Source organism: Vanessa cardui, chromosome 2 (genome assembly GCF_905220365.1).
Source record: "Vanessa cardui chromosome 2, ilVanCard2.1, whole genome shotgun sequence".
Taxonomy (NCBI): Eukaryota; Metazoa; Arthropoda; class Insecta; order Lepidoptera; family Nymphalidae; genus Vanessa; species Vanessa cardui.
The window spans coordinates 13,119,071-13,139,109 of record NC_061124.1 but is presented as its reverse complement, the minus strand read 5'-3'; the positions used below and the strand labels follow the sequence as shown (position 1 = coordinate 13,139,109).

Here is a 20,039-nt window from a genome sequence, read left to right as displayed (position 1 = left end):
CGTAAAGTATAACGTAAATTTTATTTGATTAATGACAAATTATAAAAATTAACAGGCTCGTTACACATAGATTATATACATGAAATTGAGTGATGCTTATCTATTTCGATCTAAATCAAATTTAAATAATTCCTATGATTATATGATTTGGTAACATTATATTTAATATTTGTTGACTGTTATACACATATCTATTATTAAAATATATGCTACCAATAAAATATTTCCGTTATAACTACGAAAGAGAAAAGGTAACACTTGCGCTTGCAATAAATTTTTCATGATCACAACATCACTAATCAATAACAACTCTGAATGCATCGCAAACACATTAAATAACTAGTAGAATAGTTTAACACTACACACACGAACAGTTTTTATTTTTTATTTGTATTTCGTTTGAAAACAATTGATTTTTTTGGTAGTTAATATAAAATGAAGCTTGATATATTAATCAAATTGGCATTATTAGAGCTTCAACAGTAGTTAGGCTGACGCTTTACGCTATTGACAAATTTAATATAATATATTTTATATTTAGAAGCTAGATGTTGTATGTTTGTATGTAACAAGTTCAAATTATTACAAGAAATCTCATTTTTGATGTAATGTTTTTAAAGTACTGATGTTTGAGCTTTGTGAAGAAATGTTAATAATCGACTATTCTAAAGAGTAAATTATAACTGAAAATACATACGAAATACAAATATGAAATAACCTATGTTACTATGTGTACTAAAGTTTAATATTTTCTTTAGGTGAGGACGGAGACGAATCAAATTGGAACCATTTGGCTTCCCTCTCTGGTTCAGACTTCGACCTCGCAGCGCACGGGGATCATCAGGACATACGCGACTTGTCCAAACACGTCGTAACTCAACCGCCAGAGGGCGCCCCTGGCCCTGAACATGTATAACTTTAAATTATATTTGACTGAGACGTAACCATACAAATAATATATCAGTATGTTTATTGCATATGAATCATAAAGCATTTAAACATTTGCCCGATTTATTAAAAAAAAAAAATATTCGCGCCAAAAAGTTTAGGTCACTTGACGTCACAATACTTATACATTAAAAGTTTACAAAATATATTGTGTATTTCACAGTTAATATTTGCGTGTACGCGTCTTGATAATTTAATTATTGTAGAGCAAGTCTATTTTCCGAAAAGATTTTGACGCGACTTATCTATTAAAAAGTTTTTCTTCAAACGGTACTATTTTTGGTATTATCAAAATTCATAGGAACGCTAGTTTTTGTTAATATACATAATGTTCATTCAGTAGTGGCGTATGCGTCCTGATACGTAAATATGATTACTGCGCTATTTTATTATATTATAACGTGTGAAAACCCTAGGCAGTCTTGTAGTCAAGACTTAAAGAACAAAAAATATATTTTCAAGACTTATTAAAATGTGTCGCTTACACAGGAATTAAAGATCTTATTTTTATTTATATCTATTTATACATTCTTCTTTGTTTTTGTCTCTAGTTTCCTAATCATATTATACAAGAACTTGTCTCGAAACATTTACATAATAACACTTGTTTAATAATATGCAGTTTTCATTTTGGTGACAAGTCTCGAAAACGTATATTGTACTTAATAAAACATATCGTAAATGAAATGATGACGACGAAAAGTATAGGATTGTAAAGCGTAATTAATGTAAGCTTGCAACGATGTTTAAAAAGCCCAAAAATGTAGTGCATTGGAATGTATACTTTATTGCTATGATATAATGTTTATTTTAGTATGCAAACCGAAAGACGTTACAAGTTTACTTTGTTATATTGTGGAATCGGGTTAGAGATTAAATGAATCTCATAATATTTTATAGAGCTTGTTAAAACATATTTTTATATACATACAGTCTGATATATGATGATATTAATTATTTATTTATCATAGTATTTATTCAGATGATTTCTTTTCGACTTTAATCGAATAAGAAACAAGCTAGATAGATGTGTAACATAGTGTTCATTAGAAACAATAAAATTTTTGTATTTGTATATGTAGTCGTCCATTTTGTACGCTTGGCGCTTTGATGTTGTCAATTTTGTATTGTATTAGTAAAGGTTCGAAATTTAAAAATCATGTTTCGTCATTAGAGCGTTTTTAGCGTCCGTGGCCAAATAATCGTTTTTCTTAGCAAAGAGGTTCGTCAGTTTTATAATAAAACCTCATTTTTGAATTATGTTTTTTTAAAGAAAATGTTTGAAATTATTTTAAAATGTTTTTTATTGTTTTTATTTTGCATTTGTAATTTTAAATTTTAACTTACTCTTGCTTGAATTTATCTATTTTATAACATCAATTTGTATCATCTGATATTTTGTTAATGGTCTATAAATTGACTACACTTGTGCACACATTCACAGTGAGAAATAGTTGTTGATCCGTTTAGTGTAAAATCTCTAGAAAATACTCTTTATTAATTATATAAAATTTATTATATTGATATCATAAAAATATACAAATGACAGTATATTAATTGTTATAAAAAAATCTTTCTTTGGTGCTAAATACAATTCTAAAAGGATAATTCTTTAACGTATCTTAATCACACGTAAGAGAAACTATATAACATACAAGAAGTATAGTTTTATTAAGAATTCTTAAGCCAGACAAGCATATAAAACGTGCTTTCTAAGAGATATATTGCTTGTAAAACTACTAATGATATTAAAGACCAGTTCTTTGTTCAAGTTCAAATAAAATTTAACTCTATTGATGTATTGTATTGTATTCTATTATTATTATATTATGTATTCTTATAAGGCTACCAAATCAAGTTCTAATCCTATTTTCTCTAGTGATTGTACTATCACAGTGAGACCTAAGCCTTAGATAAAGACTATTCTACAATCGCACAAATAATAATGAATTTATTTTATGGAGGAAGTCGGGTGTAGGCCAATGAATCGAGGATTTTCTTAAAGTTATTGCTTATTATCAATATATGTCATGTTACTATAGTTATTAAGCTTAGTTTGCATTGAATTTCATTAGTTTAAGCTTAAAGCGAAGCTATTACAAGTTACCAAATTTTTTTTATATAGTTTTGGCTGTGTTCATTGATAATGTTAAGTGGAAAATGTTTCTGTTGAACAAAATGTAATTTATTAATTAATGTAAAATCGATAATTCACAAGGATGTACGGATGCAAGGATATTCTGTCAAGTTCGGCACTGATGGGTTAACGTTTTTGCTATAAGACTCTGAATAATATTTTATCAAAACTATCAAAATATATAAAATCAAAGATATAACATAAAAGTTTATCATCCTTAGTTCCTAACCGGAATGCAGGTCTTTTTTTATTATACTTATTTTTAACATTTATTTGTATATAATGTTGACAAAAATACCTTACTCGACCTACTTAATCATCGCATTCAGTTATTTTAATGAAAGGTAACTTTTAACAAACAACGAACTAAAAGAAAATGGCTATCCTTTTTTAACTCCATACATGAGAAAGAGATGGCAATATCTTTTTCGGCTTATCTGATTCAGCTCTAGTGTGACGATTATTTACACTGTTCTCCTTTGTGGCACAATATTTTAATATCGATTTGTGTATATGAGTTTAAAAACACTCAATGTATGTATATGTATGTACAAAATAATGTATCGTTTTGAAAGTGCCAATAAATAAATTAATAATTGAAATTAACATTGGAGCTGATTCTGTCCAATAGGACATATGACATGCTATCCTTTTTATCACCATAAGTGCGAGGGAGATAGCTACATTAATAAAAGGAAGAAAGAGTGCCATTGTTATACAGTTGAAAGTTACTGTACCAAGTTTGATTTGTTTTATGTCAAAATAACGGTAGGTCAATGTAGTGTTGTCATTTAGAAAAAAGCTTTGGATGTTTATGAAAGGTTTATTCGATACAAGTAACATTTGCCCTATAACATGAAACGCTTGTATTTATAAAGTTTATATGATTATATGGAGAGTTTATTGGTAACTGATGTTTTATTTAACACCCCTTATATCAAAGAATAATACGAATTTAAAAAATACAGGTTTATATATCCGTTTAAAATTACTTTTTTTTTTAAATAAATTAAAAAAATATAATGATTTTATTTAGAAATTGTATTTGTAACTATTACCTTACTTTAGCTTGAATATATCTATCTTATAACATATTAACATATTATGTTGAATTCTTACTGTTTTAAATATGTTGTGTACCAAATAATTAATTCTTTTTTTGAATAAGGTCGTCAAATCGGTCGTCAAAAGTTTTTAGTAATATAGTTAAAAATAGTTATGTTTTAACTATTTATTTATTCATTTATAGGTACATCAACATAACATGTATTTGAAACTGGTCTTAAATGATTGCCTATCTTTTTAATTAACTAAACAATTTAATAAAAATATTTTATATAATTATATTATTTACAAAATCCATTAATATAAATAAATATGAATATATAAATAGTAATATGTTGTTATACCGAGAGCATAGTCGGTTCATCGGACAAATATTTTTATTTATCCGAAATTTGTGCGGGAGACGGTTGCGTCAAATAAAAGTAGGCAATACCTGTAAACTCGACATTGATCAATCTTGAAACTACTGGCATAAAAAGCAATGATTAGGTAATTCTACTTTTCTTTATCTTGGACATACAATTTCATTAATCTTTGGTCGAGACCTTTTAAGCTCTGACTACATCAACGTCGGATAAGAACAATGTTATATTTGACAAAAAACTAATTCAATAATATATAAATGGATGGTATATTGTTAGATAGCCGAGTCTGGCTTACATTATCTTAATTATAATTAGTGCTTTCTCCCTTAATGTAAATATACTTTGAAATGGACGCGTACCTATAATTCGTTTAGGATCTTCACTCAATTAATATAATTTGATTGATTCAAACATTACACAGTGAATAAAATACTATACGTAGTATTAAAATTTAAATGTGGGCACATAATGTTTTTTCTGTATATAAACAAAATAAATACAAAGCTGATAGTTGATACCCCTCGTGAGTACTGTTATGTATTTACTGTCAAAAACCGAGTTACGAATAAACATTAAAATAGTTTCAGATTTCAGTGTTATTTTTATACAAAAAATATACAACGTATGTTTATCACAGTATTATTACAAATGGCCTGAACAAGCATTAATGCGTTACGTACGAATATTTTCGAAATATAATTACTGTATCACTATTGTTACTGTTATTTACTGTAACATGTTTCTAAAATGTTCTGATGGCTATTCCTAAGATAAACAGAAGTCTCTAATATATGAGCCCACACAAGTATTTTCTTTATTCCCTTATTCTCCCAATCGGAAGCGGCGGCTAATCCAGCAGGACAGGAAGGGTTCAGGCGCCGACGAGTCTGAATGCTTAACATATTGCTTACTACCAAACTTTGTTTGCTGAGCTGGACTGAAAATGTATTGACGGGAAAATATATTAGTAAACCGAACTGGGATTCATGCAGCCTTTAGAGATTCGTTAGACCAACAAGGCAGGATAATAAGTTCCTATATCTATTGTGCGTCAAGAATTTAAAATTCATGGACGTATTGAGACGTATGAGACGCGGAATTTTCCGCCGATGCTTATTGGTTACTAATTTTTTAAATTTTTTCTTTTTTCTTCGTCTATTTTTTTTTCTTTGCACGTCAATTGCGTAAAAATGTAGTAAGTCATAGTCTCATACGCATACGGAACGTATAAGTATGAGACTATGACCAATCGACGTGGAATCGACTGATTTGTAATTTTTTGAATTTCGCTGATAACTCCCCCTTTTCCTTTAATGCTCAGTGAAGAGGGCATGTGACAAACAGTATATTGTAAATAGGTTTCCATTTAATTACGATATAACAGGTAATAAAAACATGTTAAAGGATTTTGACAAATTATGAAAGCAAGATAAGGACCAAGAAACGTAATTATTGTGGTTATCAAAATTAATTACGATAACGATTGAAACAAAAAATATCTACGAAAAAAAGAGTGACGCTTATAGTTTTTTTTTCACCGGTAGTATATAATGTGTTAGAAATACAACCATAAATAAAACTCGATCTAACTTTCATTGTATTTTATTAGTTTGACAGTACGCCAGAAGGCTATGCTAGAAGTTTCTATGCTAGAAGCCTGTATAGTAATATCAGTATATTTATTATTAGTAGTTAAACAAGATAAGAACTCAATAGTGATAATAATACAGACTGCTAGTGTTATAATGAACTAAAAGTCCGTCCAGGGGACGACGCGACCACGAAGTTCTAATCAGGCCTTGTTGTCTGGACATCTGACATCACTGCTATTAAACAAAATATGCTGCTAGTATTTTCTGCCTCAGTTACATGCCTGTGTCGCGACGGGGAACATGTGTTTTACACACCATAAAATACTTCGATGTAACCGTATTTAAATCGAGAATTTTTATTACGAAGTTTTTAGGCCCCAAGTTGAAATAAATGTGCCTCGTTGCTATAAATAGTATTGAGTAATTTATTTACTAATTGCTAACAATTTAACAAACAGTGTAACTGATGTAAACGTGCTGATTTATTGGTTAAAGTACTAGAAGTTGTTGTTTTTAATTACATCATTTTCAAAGGATATTTGTTGTAGGATTATGAAGGTGATTTATTTGAACGGTGCGTGATTTTTATGTAACTTCTCTTAAAAGTCAACGAAAGGTAAGATAAAACTAATCCTCGTAGTCTTAAGACTACTAATTCTCGCTCTGATTTTATTCTAAATTGGTGTTACACTTAAAAATTATAAGGTTTTTATAATACAGTAAGTTTTTTTGTATTGTTATATTAAAAGAGATTTCTCGTAAACAAATTGGTAACAGAAACTTGTGTTAAACAAATTTGTTTTTTGTAAATTATAACATAATATTATTAAACTATCGAATACCAAAAGGTGAAAGATTAGATCAAGCCTATCCATATCCAAATAAAATATTTTAGGTCTATATAAAGGTTAACTTTTAAATGTTAGCTTTACTGTTTTCAAATTTATGTCAACTTATTTCAATTCTTCTGAAACTGGCTCAGGCATACATCATATATAGATTTCTTTAATGATACTTTTACTTGTGACTTTATATGAATTAAGAAAAGTCATTTGTTTTTAAGATTACGTTCCTTTAAACTTCACATTATCGGCAGTTGATGATGTAAGCGAGCCCGAAGTTATGATTGGATTTTTTTTCTGAGAAAGTTTGGTCTATCCTGTGGAAGATCATATTACGTTAAAATCATGCTCCGTCTAAAATTATCTCTATAGACTAAACTTTTAAGGTTCTTATAATACTAGAATATGTTTTTTCGAGTAAAGTTATAATGAAAACGTATCTGACGTTAAGTAGGCTTTAGTTTATTTTGGACTTAATTAAATCAATTTCAATTTGACACCAATGGAAATTATTAAGGTTAGGAGCAATTTTAAATAACCGTTGTTCTTCCATAATATTGTAATTATAATCATCTATGTATGCTTAGAATTTTAAAATTACACAACGTATTTTGATGCGGTTTTTCAATGGATAGGTTGATTCAAGAAGATAATACCTTACATGCACAATACAATAGAGAAACACTGATTTTTTTAAAGGTTTCTAAAATTATGTCGTGAACGTTGAAAGTCATTCTGTAGTAGGTATATATTAGTATCAGCATTGCAGTTTGGTACAATTACGTAATATTCATTGACGTTTAATTAAATAAAATATAACAAGGTAAGGATTACAATTACAAACCGCTACCCATATATTATGGAACATGTGTGATCCATGTTATATATCTACGTATATGACATACATTCGTACCTACATTCCTTAAGTTAATCCGTTTCGACTGAGATGATGCGATTCGTTTTCCTGTTACCTGTACACAATTGACTGCATATAAAAACTTCAAGGTCATTTTCCTACACATTTGATAATTAATACAAAATATAACGGATATTTGAACAAAGATATTTTATGTTGTCAAACTAATTGCGGAATTAACGTTATGTGACTCATTATCTATGTTTATTTTGCTCTGTAATAAACATTATTTTGTAATCATCTGCATTCTGCAATGTATGAAGCAGAAATGGGTTAATCGTCACATATTATACATATTTTGGAGTTTTGGGAATGATTTGTGTAGTTCATTTTAATTTGTAATTCAAATTACAAAGTAGGAAAGTTTCATCTCATTTCGGAACGTTTATCAGATAATAAATCTATTGCTTAGATTGTAAGCTAATCTTTTGGTAGGTAATGTGTCTTATTTTAATCAACGGTGACAACTCGAACTAAAACTTCTGTTCTTTTAAAAAGTCTAAACCTTTCCAGTGTAAGTTATCTTGGCAACTACATTGTATCGTTTAAGTGTATGGCTTCAGCCACTTCATGCACTTTGCGGCGATTAGCGAGAACGGACCTTTCGGAGATTTCCTTGTCTTGGTCTCGCCTGGTCTTCGTCGAAAAAAATTGTACAACCGCGTTTGAAATCGTTGAACCGATATCTAACTAATGTCATTGACGGCAAAGGATATAAAAACGGTTCAATTTAATTTTTATTTCTCACGTTTACTTTTGAAGCTTTTATTTCGGAAAGTGACTACATCTGCAACTACGGGAGGCTTGTACGTACGTTCAATCGAATTTGCAAATCAATGCATCTCATCTTAAACAAGAATACAAAGAATCAAAATTTCTAAGTCGGTAGAAACACGTAGGTACATACCTATCTAACTTCAACGCTGCGTCAGAAATTTGTTCTGAAAAGATATCTGCTATTTAACTTTTAAGAAAGAAAATACTATTCAATCACGTCAATCATAGAACACACCTTATCGATATTATCCTCTTGCCCTTATCCCAATTTTACTTGGGGTCGGCGCAGCATGTCTTCTCCTTCCATACTTCTCTGTCGAATTCATCTCACAAGTAACATTCTTTCTAACCATATCGTCTTTCTCACAATTCATCCATCGTTTCCTTGGTCGTCCTCTACCTCTATATCCATCCACATCCATGCTCAAGGCCTTATTGATATGTTAGTATAAATCACATATGTAGTTCAAATTCACTGTTAAACCGATAGTAGGAAAATTAAAAAAAATACGAAAATTGGAAAGGCGGGCTCGAAGAGTACATTTCCTTTTCCCGAAACACTACATCTCCAGTCGCATGTCACCTTGTAACATATTATATGGGAAAAATAGTGTATATTAAGTATATATGTATACTATGTTTCTTTAATAAGTCACTACGGCTCTATTAAGACGAGAGAATCACGCGATAAAATGTTGTATGCAGATTTTTATTAATTATCATATTATAGTAAAAGAACCAACGTCATATTATTCAGAATATTTTCTTAAAATGTGCAACAAAAAATTAAATGACTTCCAATCCTCATAGATAGAAAAAGCACTGAAATTAGATCCAGACGTAAAATCGCTTAATCGAACTACAGACACAATAACCATCTTGTGAAAGTTTCATGTTAATCCGTTTAGGAGGTTTCCGTGAATCCGGAAAGAACAAATAAACAAAACTTATCACTTTATTCTAGTAGCAAGTTAACCGAATGCCAACTAGTTCCGCATAAATTAAGTTATTTTTGCAGACCTAATAATTTCGTTCGTTTAAAAAGTTTTTATTGTAGTACGAAGAATAATTACGCTAAATTAGTATAGCTAATATTGACTTATATATGTTATACAATGCTACGACATAGCTTTGTTATTATCTCTTAAAATGAACAGATTGTTTTATTTACAATGGAGCAAATCTGTTTAGGAAATCCCTGTTATTAAGTTAACTGGGATTGCCCAGATGTCGATACCACCCACTCATCAGATATTCTACCGCCAAACAACGGTACTTATTATTGTTTTGTTCCGGTTTGAAGGGTGAGTGAGCCAGTATAACTACAGGCACAGGGGCCATAACATCTTAGTTCCCAAGGTAGGTGTTGTAACTATGGTTAATATTTTTTACAGCGCCATTGTCTATGGGCGGTGGTGACAACTTACCATTAGTATAGTGTAAAAGAATGTCGTAACGGTGCTTTTTTTTTGTTCTCAGCCTTAATCCTACAGCTCCTGTTGCATATAGTTGTATCACACGATTTATACATGCCTTAAAGCTGATATTTCACACAATAATCACGAACGCGTCCGTATACTGTTTGTTTTAGGATTAAATGTACATTCGCTTGGGTGTTAAAAATCCTGAACGCGACAAAAACAATACGTTTACTTTTGAACTTAATAAATCCACGCAGATATAACACTTCGTTACACGATACCACGATCCGGTGAGCTTTCAAATAGTCTGTCGTATTATCAAGAGATAACCGCTATATTGATAAAAACGTTGATATATTTAAATATTATCGCGAACTTGTTTTATGAACATATTTCTTTTTTAATTCTTCTGTGATCATAGTACGTACATAGCGTTAAGGTTATTCGATATTATTTTTGTAATCATTATATCTGAATTTGGTTATACCTATTCTATTTAAAAAAAAAGCTTTTTAATATATTTATTTGTTTAGAGTTTGTAAGGATAGTTATTTGTTGTATATAGTAATGACATATTTTGTAATAATGTTTTGCAAAAGAGTCGAGAATATAGAGTCTTTAGAACGCGTGCATCTTAACTATTTAATTTGCACGTATTACTCGAAAGTAGCACCATGAAAGTATCATAATTCAAACAATAAATTGTTTCTCTGTTTCATTTATTTCATTCGTTTCTATATAAATAAAATTCATTTCATCATTCATCATTCACCGTCAAATTGCATAAGTATTACATAAGAGTTTATTATGTAAATATATAATTAACGAAACTATTTTTAGGTATGTATTGTTCCTTGTAGGTATATGTTAAAGGGAAGTAATCATACTTTTTATTATTAAACAGCAGAGTCGGATTTAAAGGTCTGGAGGCCCTGGGGCCACAAAGCAGTGGAGGCCCTAGACCAACAGGAGCGTGGAGATCCTAATAATTATATTATGGATTAATGGATTAGCTTAAGCTTTTATTAATTTGAATCAGTAAGTATTTCTTGACTGGTATCGGTAACTTTTAAAATATTAAGTAGTAACATTATTATAATTTGACTATATCTCGGTATTTGTTAACTCACTGAAAACTTTTGTAGCCCCCACTTATGTGGAGGCCCCAGGGCAGTTGCCCCGGTTGCCCTTCCCTAAATCCGGCCCTGTTAAACAATTAAAAAAGTGTCTGGATGATAGTGTAAGTCGGTTATATTTATGAACGAACCTATTATTATCTGTTGCAGGTGTAATTTGACATTGAGTCAACGTCACGTTTATCGTAGTTATTTAAATAATGTTAGTCATTAAAGAAACACTATTAGTGTTGAATGAAATATCCGATGAGACGGCATTTTAACCGCATTGTTTTATCACATTGAATTAAATACAGACATTATGTACTTTGCGAAGTGAAGATAGCGGTTTTAAGCCACACTGCGGTTGTTTTATACGATCCGTCAAGAAAATTTAAGGTATTGGATGAAAATGTTTACTTAAAATTTTTGGAGTTTGTCTAAAAAGTGATCATTATATTTGTTTTTCATAAATGTCAAGTATGCGGAAAAGGACGAAGGGTGTCTGAATCCACTGTCACGTGATGAATAATAAACACGAATTAAATATATTATAATGTAAAATCTTTAAGATCAAAAACCGGGTGTTCTACACAAGTGGAAAGCGGCACATAAAAGTCAAGTGACAGCCTCTAAATATCCTTCGATATTACGCCGTCACTATAACAACAGCCTGTAAATTTCCCACTGTTGGGCCAAGGCCTCCTCCCCCTTTGAGGAGAAGGTTTGGAACATATTCCATCACGCTTTCCAATTCAGGTTGTTGGAATACACATGTGGCAGAATTTCTATGAAATTAGATACATGCAGGTCTCCTCACGATGTTTTCCTTCACCGCTAAGCACAAGATGAATTAATATATTACATTATTTGAATAAACACAAATTAAGCACATTAATATTCAGTGGTGCTTGCCTTGGTTTGAACCCGAAATCATCGGTTAAGATGCACGCGTTCTAACCACTGGGCCCTCTCGGCTCTACGCCGTCGCTATATAATACAATTAATTTGTATATTATTCAGTGATTCTTGCTCGGAGTAGACCCGACAATCATCAGTTTAGATTCACGTATTCTTACCATTGGACCATCTCGGCTCATAAAGAGATCAATTTTGTATAGGTGCAACAAATTGACCTCATAAATCAATGTCAAACGATATTGCAGTCCTCTCCAAAAGCAAAGTCATTTGGAACGCGTTTGCTCCCTACGTCCGATATAATTAAAATATATGTATGTTCGTATGTATACAGTTCCTAATTTCCGCATTGTTTGGCTGTCAAACAGTTGACCCTTACAACGACAAACCCGTTTAACAGTTTGACAACTTCATAATAGTTTAAGTCATTTTACGACATTGTATATTTATTTTAAAGCTACTATAAAGTATTACTACCAAAAAATTGCGGTATATATGATTAATAAAATAATTCAAAAAATATATAATTATGATTTCGATCACGGCGCCCAATAAAAAGGGAGATCAGCCAACTACAAATACATACAGCATATTATATTAGGTTGGGGAAAAAGTCTTTTCGCATATAGTATTTATGAACTTGTAATAAAATCTCTTTGGCTATACCATTTGTATCTGGCTGGTTTTGGTATCATTAAAAAGTTTTAATTTTAAAGAAGGCACTTCCAAATTCAAATTAGGAATTTGTGTGATTTTCATTTGTTTTTGTTGTTGTTAAAATGAGTGAATCTAAAGAAGAAATTCGATACATTTTAAAATTTTACTATAAAAAAGGTAAAAATGCAACTCAAGCCGCGAAAAAAATTTGTGATGTTTATGGACCTAATGCAGTATCTGTGAGAGTAGCGCAAGTTTGGTTTAAGCGTTTTCAAGCCGGAAATTTTGATATCAAAGATGCATCTCGCTCTGGTCGCCCTGTTACGGACAAAATTGATGCCATTTTTGAAAAAGTGGAGCAAGATCGGCATATTAGTAGTGACGATGTAGCTGAAGAACTGGAAATTGACCACAAAACGGTTTTGACTCATTTGAATAAAGCTGGGTACACAAAAAAGCTCGATATATGGGTGCCTCGTGAACTCGCTGAAAGAAACCTAATGAACCGTGTACTCATTTGTGATTCTTTATTACGACGTAATGAAACCGAACCATTTTTGAAGAAGCTGATAACTGGTGATGAAAAGTGGATCACATACGACAAGAACGTGCGAAAAAGATCGTAGTCAAAGGCCGGTCAAGCTTCACAGACTGTGGCAAAACCCGGATTAACTCGCAACATGGTAATGCTGTGTGTATGGTGGGATTGGAAGGGCATCATTACCGCCCGGCAGGACCATCGACCATTCAGAACTGTATTGCGAACAATTGATGAGATTGAAGCAAGAAATTGAGAGAAAGCGGCCAGAATTGATCAACAGAAGGGGTGTGGTTTTTCACCATGACAACGCTAGACCTCACACATCTTTAGCCACTCAACAAAAATTACGAGAGTTTGGCTGGGAGGTATTAATGCATCCGCCGTATAGTCCTGACCCTGCACCTTCAGATTTTCATCTGTTTCGGTCTCTGCAGAATTCCTTAGGCAGTGTCAGGTAAACATCACGAGAGGACTGCCAAAATCACTTGTCGCAGTTTTTCGATCAGAAGCCCCAAAATTTTTACAGCAATGGGATCATCTCACTACCAACAAGATGGCAAAAAGTTATGGAACAAAATGGCACCTATATACTTTAGTCAAATGTAAATAAACTATAAAAAAAACTTTTTGAATTTTCATATAAAATACGAAGAAACTTTTTCCCCAACCTATTATAACACAACACAAGTGCATTCTTTATATCCTAGCTCACACGGAGCGAAAGGAATGGGACGAAAAGTCCGACACGACCGTACTTGCCGAGGCTTAGAAGCTGCCACTAGTCTTATGCAGTAATCTAATGTATAAATAATAAAATATAATAAGCACTCATATGTATAAATATGTAATATTCGAATCAAAAGTGTATGCACACAGTTATAAGTGCTTTTGTCTGATAGAGAGGTACATAAATGCACTAGATGAAAAAAGTGGACTCTTAGTTATTGACATCAATAATACCCCAAAGTCTTTGAGGCCGCGGGTGGGTAATTAAGGGGTAATGGCATCGGGAACCGCTAATTAAGCAACCCTATTCTGTTTACTGAACTCAACTGAATTTGAGTAGTTTCATTAAATACCTTTAATTGCCAAAGTGGTGTCATAAATAGTCTTATTTACGATATATATTGTTTGATGCATTGGATAGTTTCAGTGATTTAAAATAATCGAGCATTTTGTAAAGATGAATTAAATCAAAAATACTTTAAAAAATCTTACAAACTACATGGTCTTGTTGTTAGCTAAAAGACCGTTAAACCCGAGGTCCCGGGTTTAAATTCCAAATATGGCTGTTCAAAAGTTATTTCTAATTTTCTATGTAAAAATCTTCTTTGAGTTTGGCAATTAACAGAGCTCGAAAGGACATGAAAACGTTGCTCCTGTGCCTGAAGTTTTTTCTTTTGTATTATATATTATTTGAAAGCTTAGGTTTAGCCAATTCAGTGCGACATTTTCTAAAAGTTATTTGAACGGCACAATCATTTTGAAAGCAATGTACGAGTATAGCAAAGAACTTATCTTCATTAACCTGTGATAGTTCAGCGGATCGGTGTGTTTCATCTTTATATTGATTTATATCTGCATTCAGCATGTTTGTGAGTACTTTTAAGCCTTCATCCATTCTCATCCCAAGTTATTGTGTTTATGACTTTCAGTTGAGCCAGCAACGTAAAGTCATAATTTCGTTAATATCACGAAGATTATATGTCATTTTTATCTGCTTCATATTTCGAATAATATACATATAAAAAGTTTTCAAAATTGCAACTAAGGTCATCGATGGTTACGGATATTGTACGAATAATCATTTATTAAAAACTATTTCTGCTACTATCTCTTAGTATTAAAAAAACAAACTGTTTTAGCCATTTTCAATATATTAAGTTGTATGTGTTTCTGCAAATAAGAATTTCACAATATATGTAAGTATTTATAAACAATTTGTTCATAAATAGACGTTTTTCTTTTCTAGGCTTTTCTTTTCATTTTCCTTTTTTTCTTAATTAATATTTTATTCAATAATGTAACATTATGTTTAAAAGTGCATTTTTAATATATAATTCTCGACTAAAATGACATGGCCATCGGTAAAGAAACAAATGAATAGAGAATTATAGTAAATAAATTAACTGCTGTTGCTCAAGAAACAATTTTATTCGTAACTCTTTGTGACATTTTTTGTGTGATGCTATTTTATTGAATTCCTTATAAAGCCGTTAGAAAGTACAATTTCCTGTATTTTCCCGGTACCTCCGCCTATCAGGGATGATAAAAAAATTACCTGCGCTCAAATTGTATCCGCTTTCGTCGTGTTGAATCTTAATTCATTTTATGAGCGTTTATTTTTTCATCATATTTCGTATTTTTGTATTATTTATGTTGTTGTTATGTATTTTAGCAATCATGGCGTAAAATTTTTACTATTACAGACAGATTTAAAACTGAAAAATAAATGTGGGAGAGAAAAAACAAACTTTGCTGTTGACCTACCCCAACGTAAATGAAAACGTAAACGCATCTGTGTTTTCCAAAAAGAAAACTTAATTTCGAAAAATATTTTGTTATTCTCTTTGCTTCACAATAAGCTCTAAATCCAGATAGTCTTAAATTCACCATCAACACTAACATGGATTTGTTGAGTAAGCAAGTAGATAATATTACATCGTAGAGTTGAACATATTAGGTGAAAGACAAAGTGCTTAGAACAGAAAGCCATTATCGAAATAAGACATGTTTTAATCAAATAAAAAGGCATGTCGACACTCCACTTACGTGTATTAACGTCAATAAGGCGATATGGCTGAGGTCGGTGCGAATTTCTTTGAAAAATATTGAAGGGAACGTTTACTTTGTGCGTGTAAATATATTGTTGCCCTTAAGTGGAGACGTTCAAATTGTTTTTGATTTGAAACATCTGTGGCGCATGAATGCCGTAGCAACAAACGTTCCGACGTATATATTGTCCTTCTCTCTCTCCACTGCCGCTTTCTACTCTCTTGTGCGACACGTACTCAAGAAAGTAGTTTTAAGTATCATATAAAGAGGTAGGTATACATTTATTTCATTAGCGATACTCATTAGTGTCTTTATTATGGTATTTAATTTTTGGAACGAATTTTTTATACAGTTAGAGAAGAGGGAACTGGCAGATATCATCTAGTAAGAAAAAAGCGTTTCTCCTCTAGACAATCTCTCCCTCTCTTTCTTTGTCTTTTTTTTACGGTTTTATATTAAAAAAAATTCCTTTAGTGTTTTAATTATTTCAAAACGATGTTATTTTGTTTTATTGTGTCTGTCATCTAATATAATGTAATATAATATATATAACAATAAAAGCAATTTCGTTCCAACCGGGTATTCCGTGACACGTCTCGTTTTAAATAATAAATGGTTTCCTTTGATTATTAATTCTTTTAATAACATTCCGGCTAGTTTTTTTTAAATATTATGTGACAAAATTATGTCGCCATTGTTGCCATTACAAATTGTAAGCAGGATTGCTACAAATTGTAATCTGTAAAGTGTCGTGTATATTTTAATACGTATAAATAATAATAAGTAATAATATTGAATATTAGTAAAAATATTAAATAATTATATATTAGTGTAGTCGCATTTCTTCGTGTTCAGCACGTTTGTATGATTTCTTCATTACCACATACTAGCATCAAGTCCTTCTCACATAAGTGCTATAATAAACGCAATAAAGCCCTCCATCGAATAATGTCTGCCTTGTGTAATGCTTCCTCTTAATATTTGACTAGATTTTATTGCTTTTGACGTTTTTAACGGTTATATAATTGTTAACAATTCAGCTATGAATCGATGTAATATAAACTTTATTAATCAATGGATTTGTTTTGTACAATTCATTGATATCTTTAATAATAAATCTTCAACAAATTTCATGAATAATTATTTTTTACAAATAATTACGCCATTAATAGCATCTAGCATAATATAGCAGCAAACGCAGTTCATTTGTTGGTTTATTAAATTGAAAGTTCCGTCGTCTGACAATGAACTCATCACTCATTTACGATTTTAAATGGGACTATTTTTGAATAAATTGTTTGTCGAACAGAAATACTTTTTACACATCTGTCTATATATAACGGAGTTATGCCCAAAAATTAAAAAAAATATTATTATTCAAATTGAGAACTAGCTCCTTCCTAATAATCGGTTAATAAGAGAATAATGTAACTAAAACATAGACTTGGAAAATATTATTAAACACTTATACTTAATATTTTATAATCTTTGATGCTTCCATGCTATCAAACTCAAAAATATTATCCAATATACATTAGATTAATAATACTTTAATAATCATTACGTGATCATGTTGAATGTATGACATTTTATAACGTATTATGAGATTAGCCATTTAAAATTGCGTAGGTTATGTCTCATCACGGAAAGAAATTGAATAATAAATCCAATATTTGTGTGAACGATTTTTGGCAGTCAATTTATCGCTGATTCGTTTGATTCGTTCAAGCGAATACTGGATTACGAATCAAGAACAATCATGAATACAAAGTTTATTACAATTTATATTATATTATAATTAATTGTAATTCCAGTCGTTCGGTATGGCCTAAATAATGTTATCGTTTTACAATGATGCTCCAATCTCTCTATCTTTTGTTAGAATGCCACGCTATCGTCCAATTGTTTTCTAATGACAGCTCACTCATATTTAAAATAAGAAATAGTGTTACATGCCAGTATTAAATAGTATGCCATATAAAATAATATTTAATACAGTTTTAAAAATTCTTAAACAATTCATTGCAATAATAATGTGATATAAATTATGATATAGAATCAAATGTCATAGTACCGTATTGGAGGCTAGGGTAACTCTGTAACACAATGTAATATAAAAAAAAATATTATGAAGGTCTATTTGAACGTCTATAATTAGAATGTTTGCTTTATAAAATTAATGAAGAGTGACATTAATGGTTCCTTTTAAATTTGGTCCAAGCCTGGCGTCATCTAATTGTGTATAGTCCAATTACAGCCATTTATACTGTAAGATATATTAACAATATGTATGTCACACCATCAATGCGCCACTAACCTCGGAATCTAAGATGTTATACCTATTCCTTGTTCCTTCGCTCACCCATCCTTAATACTCGAGAACAATAATACTTAGTTTGCTGTTAGTATTGCTTTTCGACACAATATGATGCACCAAGCCCAATCACCACGTACTCTACGATTCAGCAAATTCTCCGAGTCTATATGACAATGTTTTCACGCTTTTGAAAATCAGAAGAAAATAAAATAAGTATTCACAACTATCATGTCCCCATAAACGTAAATTCTCGTTTCCTTTATGCGTCTAGTAAAATAAGATTACATGTATGTTTCTCCATGTAATCCCAGCTCGGGTTCAGTCTTGAACAATGTGTCGTTATAAACCCGAGCACGTTTAGTGGCTACATGTTGTTGTGAATGAAATCGAGACGGTTTATTTTTTTACGACTTACAGGGAAGTGCGCTTCGTAGATTTTATTTCAGTAAATACTATTGCATTACATTCAGTTTAGTTATACTTTACGGATTACATAGAACCATATTGCCTATTCGAATGAAAGTAGGAAAAAAGATAAATAAACCGTAGATTTATATATTTTAACGACGACATTAACGAGTTTATGATTAACTAGCGACCCGCCCCTGTGCAATGCTCATACTAAATATACTATAAAATTAGCTCATTTCGTCGTTGCTCCTGCAACAGTCGCTATGTGTTTTTTTTATATTTTTCGATTGGTACACCATTTTAATCGTTACTTCAATTGTAAAAAAAGTTTTGTCATTACTTCTATAGTTTAAAATTTTACAAATTTAGCTATGCAATACATCATACACCGAAATTTCCATATATTAAAATAACAATTAAAACGGCACAGCGATTGAAAAATATGAAAAAAACACATAGCGACTTTTGTAGGAGCAACGACGATTTGCAACATCACATTAGAAACTTCTAAAAAAAAATACAGACGAATTGATAACCTCCTCCTTTTTGAAGTCAGTTGAAAATTATCAGTGTTTTGTTCTGATTATATACAAAAACTTTCCTCTCGAATCACTGTATCTATTAAAAAAACCTTGTCAAAATCTGTCGTAATTTTATAGATCTAAGCATACATATCGACAGACAGCGGTAAGTGGCTTTTACACTATGTAATGATGATATATCTTTATTTATAATACAACAATATGCACTTTAATTTTACTTCCAAAATTCCGATAACAATTTCGTCGACGTTTAAAATTTTTATCTATTTTTTCGCCAATTCATAGTGAATGTCATAGTTTAATCAAGCTCTCTACCAATGATAGCGCGTCAATTTGCTGTTAAATGTTGTTTAATTGGCTGGCTTCCTGTTATGGTTGGAATAGAGCATATATTATTTTATGTAGTATAAATTTCATGCTTCGTTTATATATTTTTAATACAAATGTTAGTCAGATTCGAATTTCAAATAGATTGGAATTTCGCACGTTTATTTTAAATGAATAATGACCAAAAAAGCTCCCCGCAAAAATAAAATTTTATTTATCAATAATATTAAACCTATTTTAGTCTATTTTATTAAGAAATAATTATTGTTTTAATGCATAACGATTTTGATTTAATACTTTTAATTTAAACATCGAGAAAACATTCACGCGCTAAATTAAATTGTACTGTACACTAGTGAAGTTCGAAACTTTG

At 30.9% G+C, this 20,039-nt stretch overlaps 2 protein-coding genes across 12 annotated transcripts in view; both read left to right on the top strand.

Annotated features, from left to right (window-relative positions):
* Window positions 1-3,995, top strand: part of LOC124541245 (anoctamin-1) — a 29,461-nt gene extending 25,466 nt beyond the window's left edge. For all 11 annotated transcript variants that reach the window (XM_047119149.1, XM_047119140.1, XM_047119132.1 and 8 more), the window contains one exon: window positions 759-3,995. In XM_047119149.1, the coding sequence (XP_046975105.1) occupies window positions 759-916 (158 nt within the window). In that variant the 3' untranslated portion in view covers window positions 917-3,995. The remainder of the gene's footprint in view (window positions 1-758) is intronic.
* A 2,379-nt stretch (window positions 3,996-6,374) lies between these two features.
* LOC124542556 (adenylyl cyclase 78C) overlaps window positions 6,375-20,039 on the top strand; it is a 93,995-nt gene continuing 80,330 nt past the window's right edge. The window contains exon 1 of the mRNA XM_047120496.1: window positions 6,375-6,723. The gene's annotated coding sequence lies outside the window, so the exon portion shown is untranslated. The remainder of the gene's footprint in view (window positions 6,724-20,039) is intronic.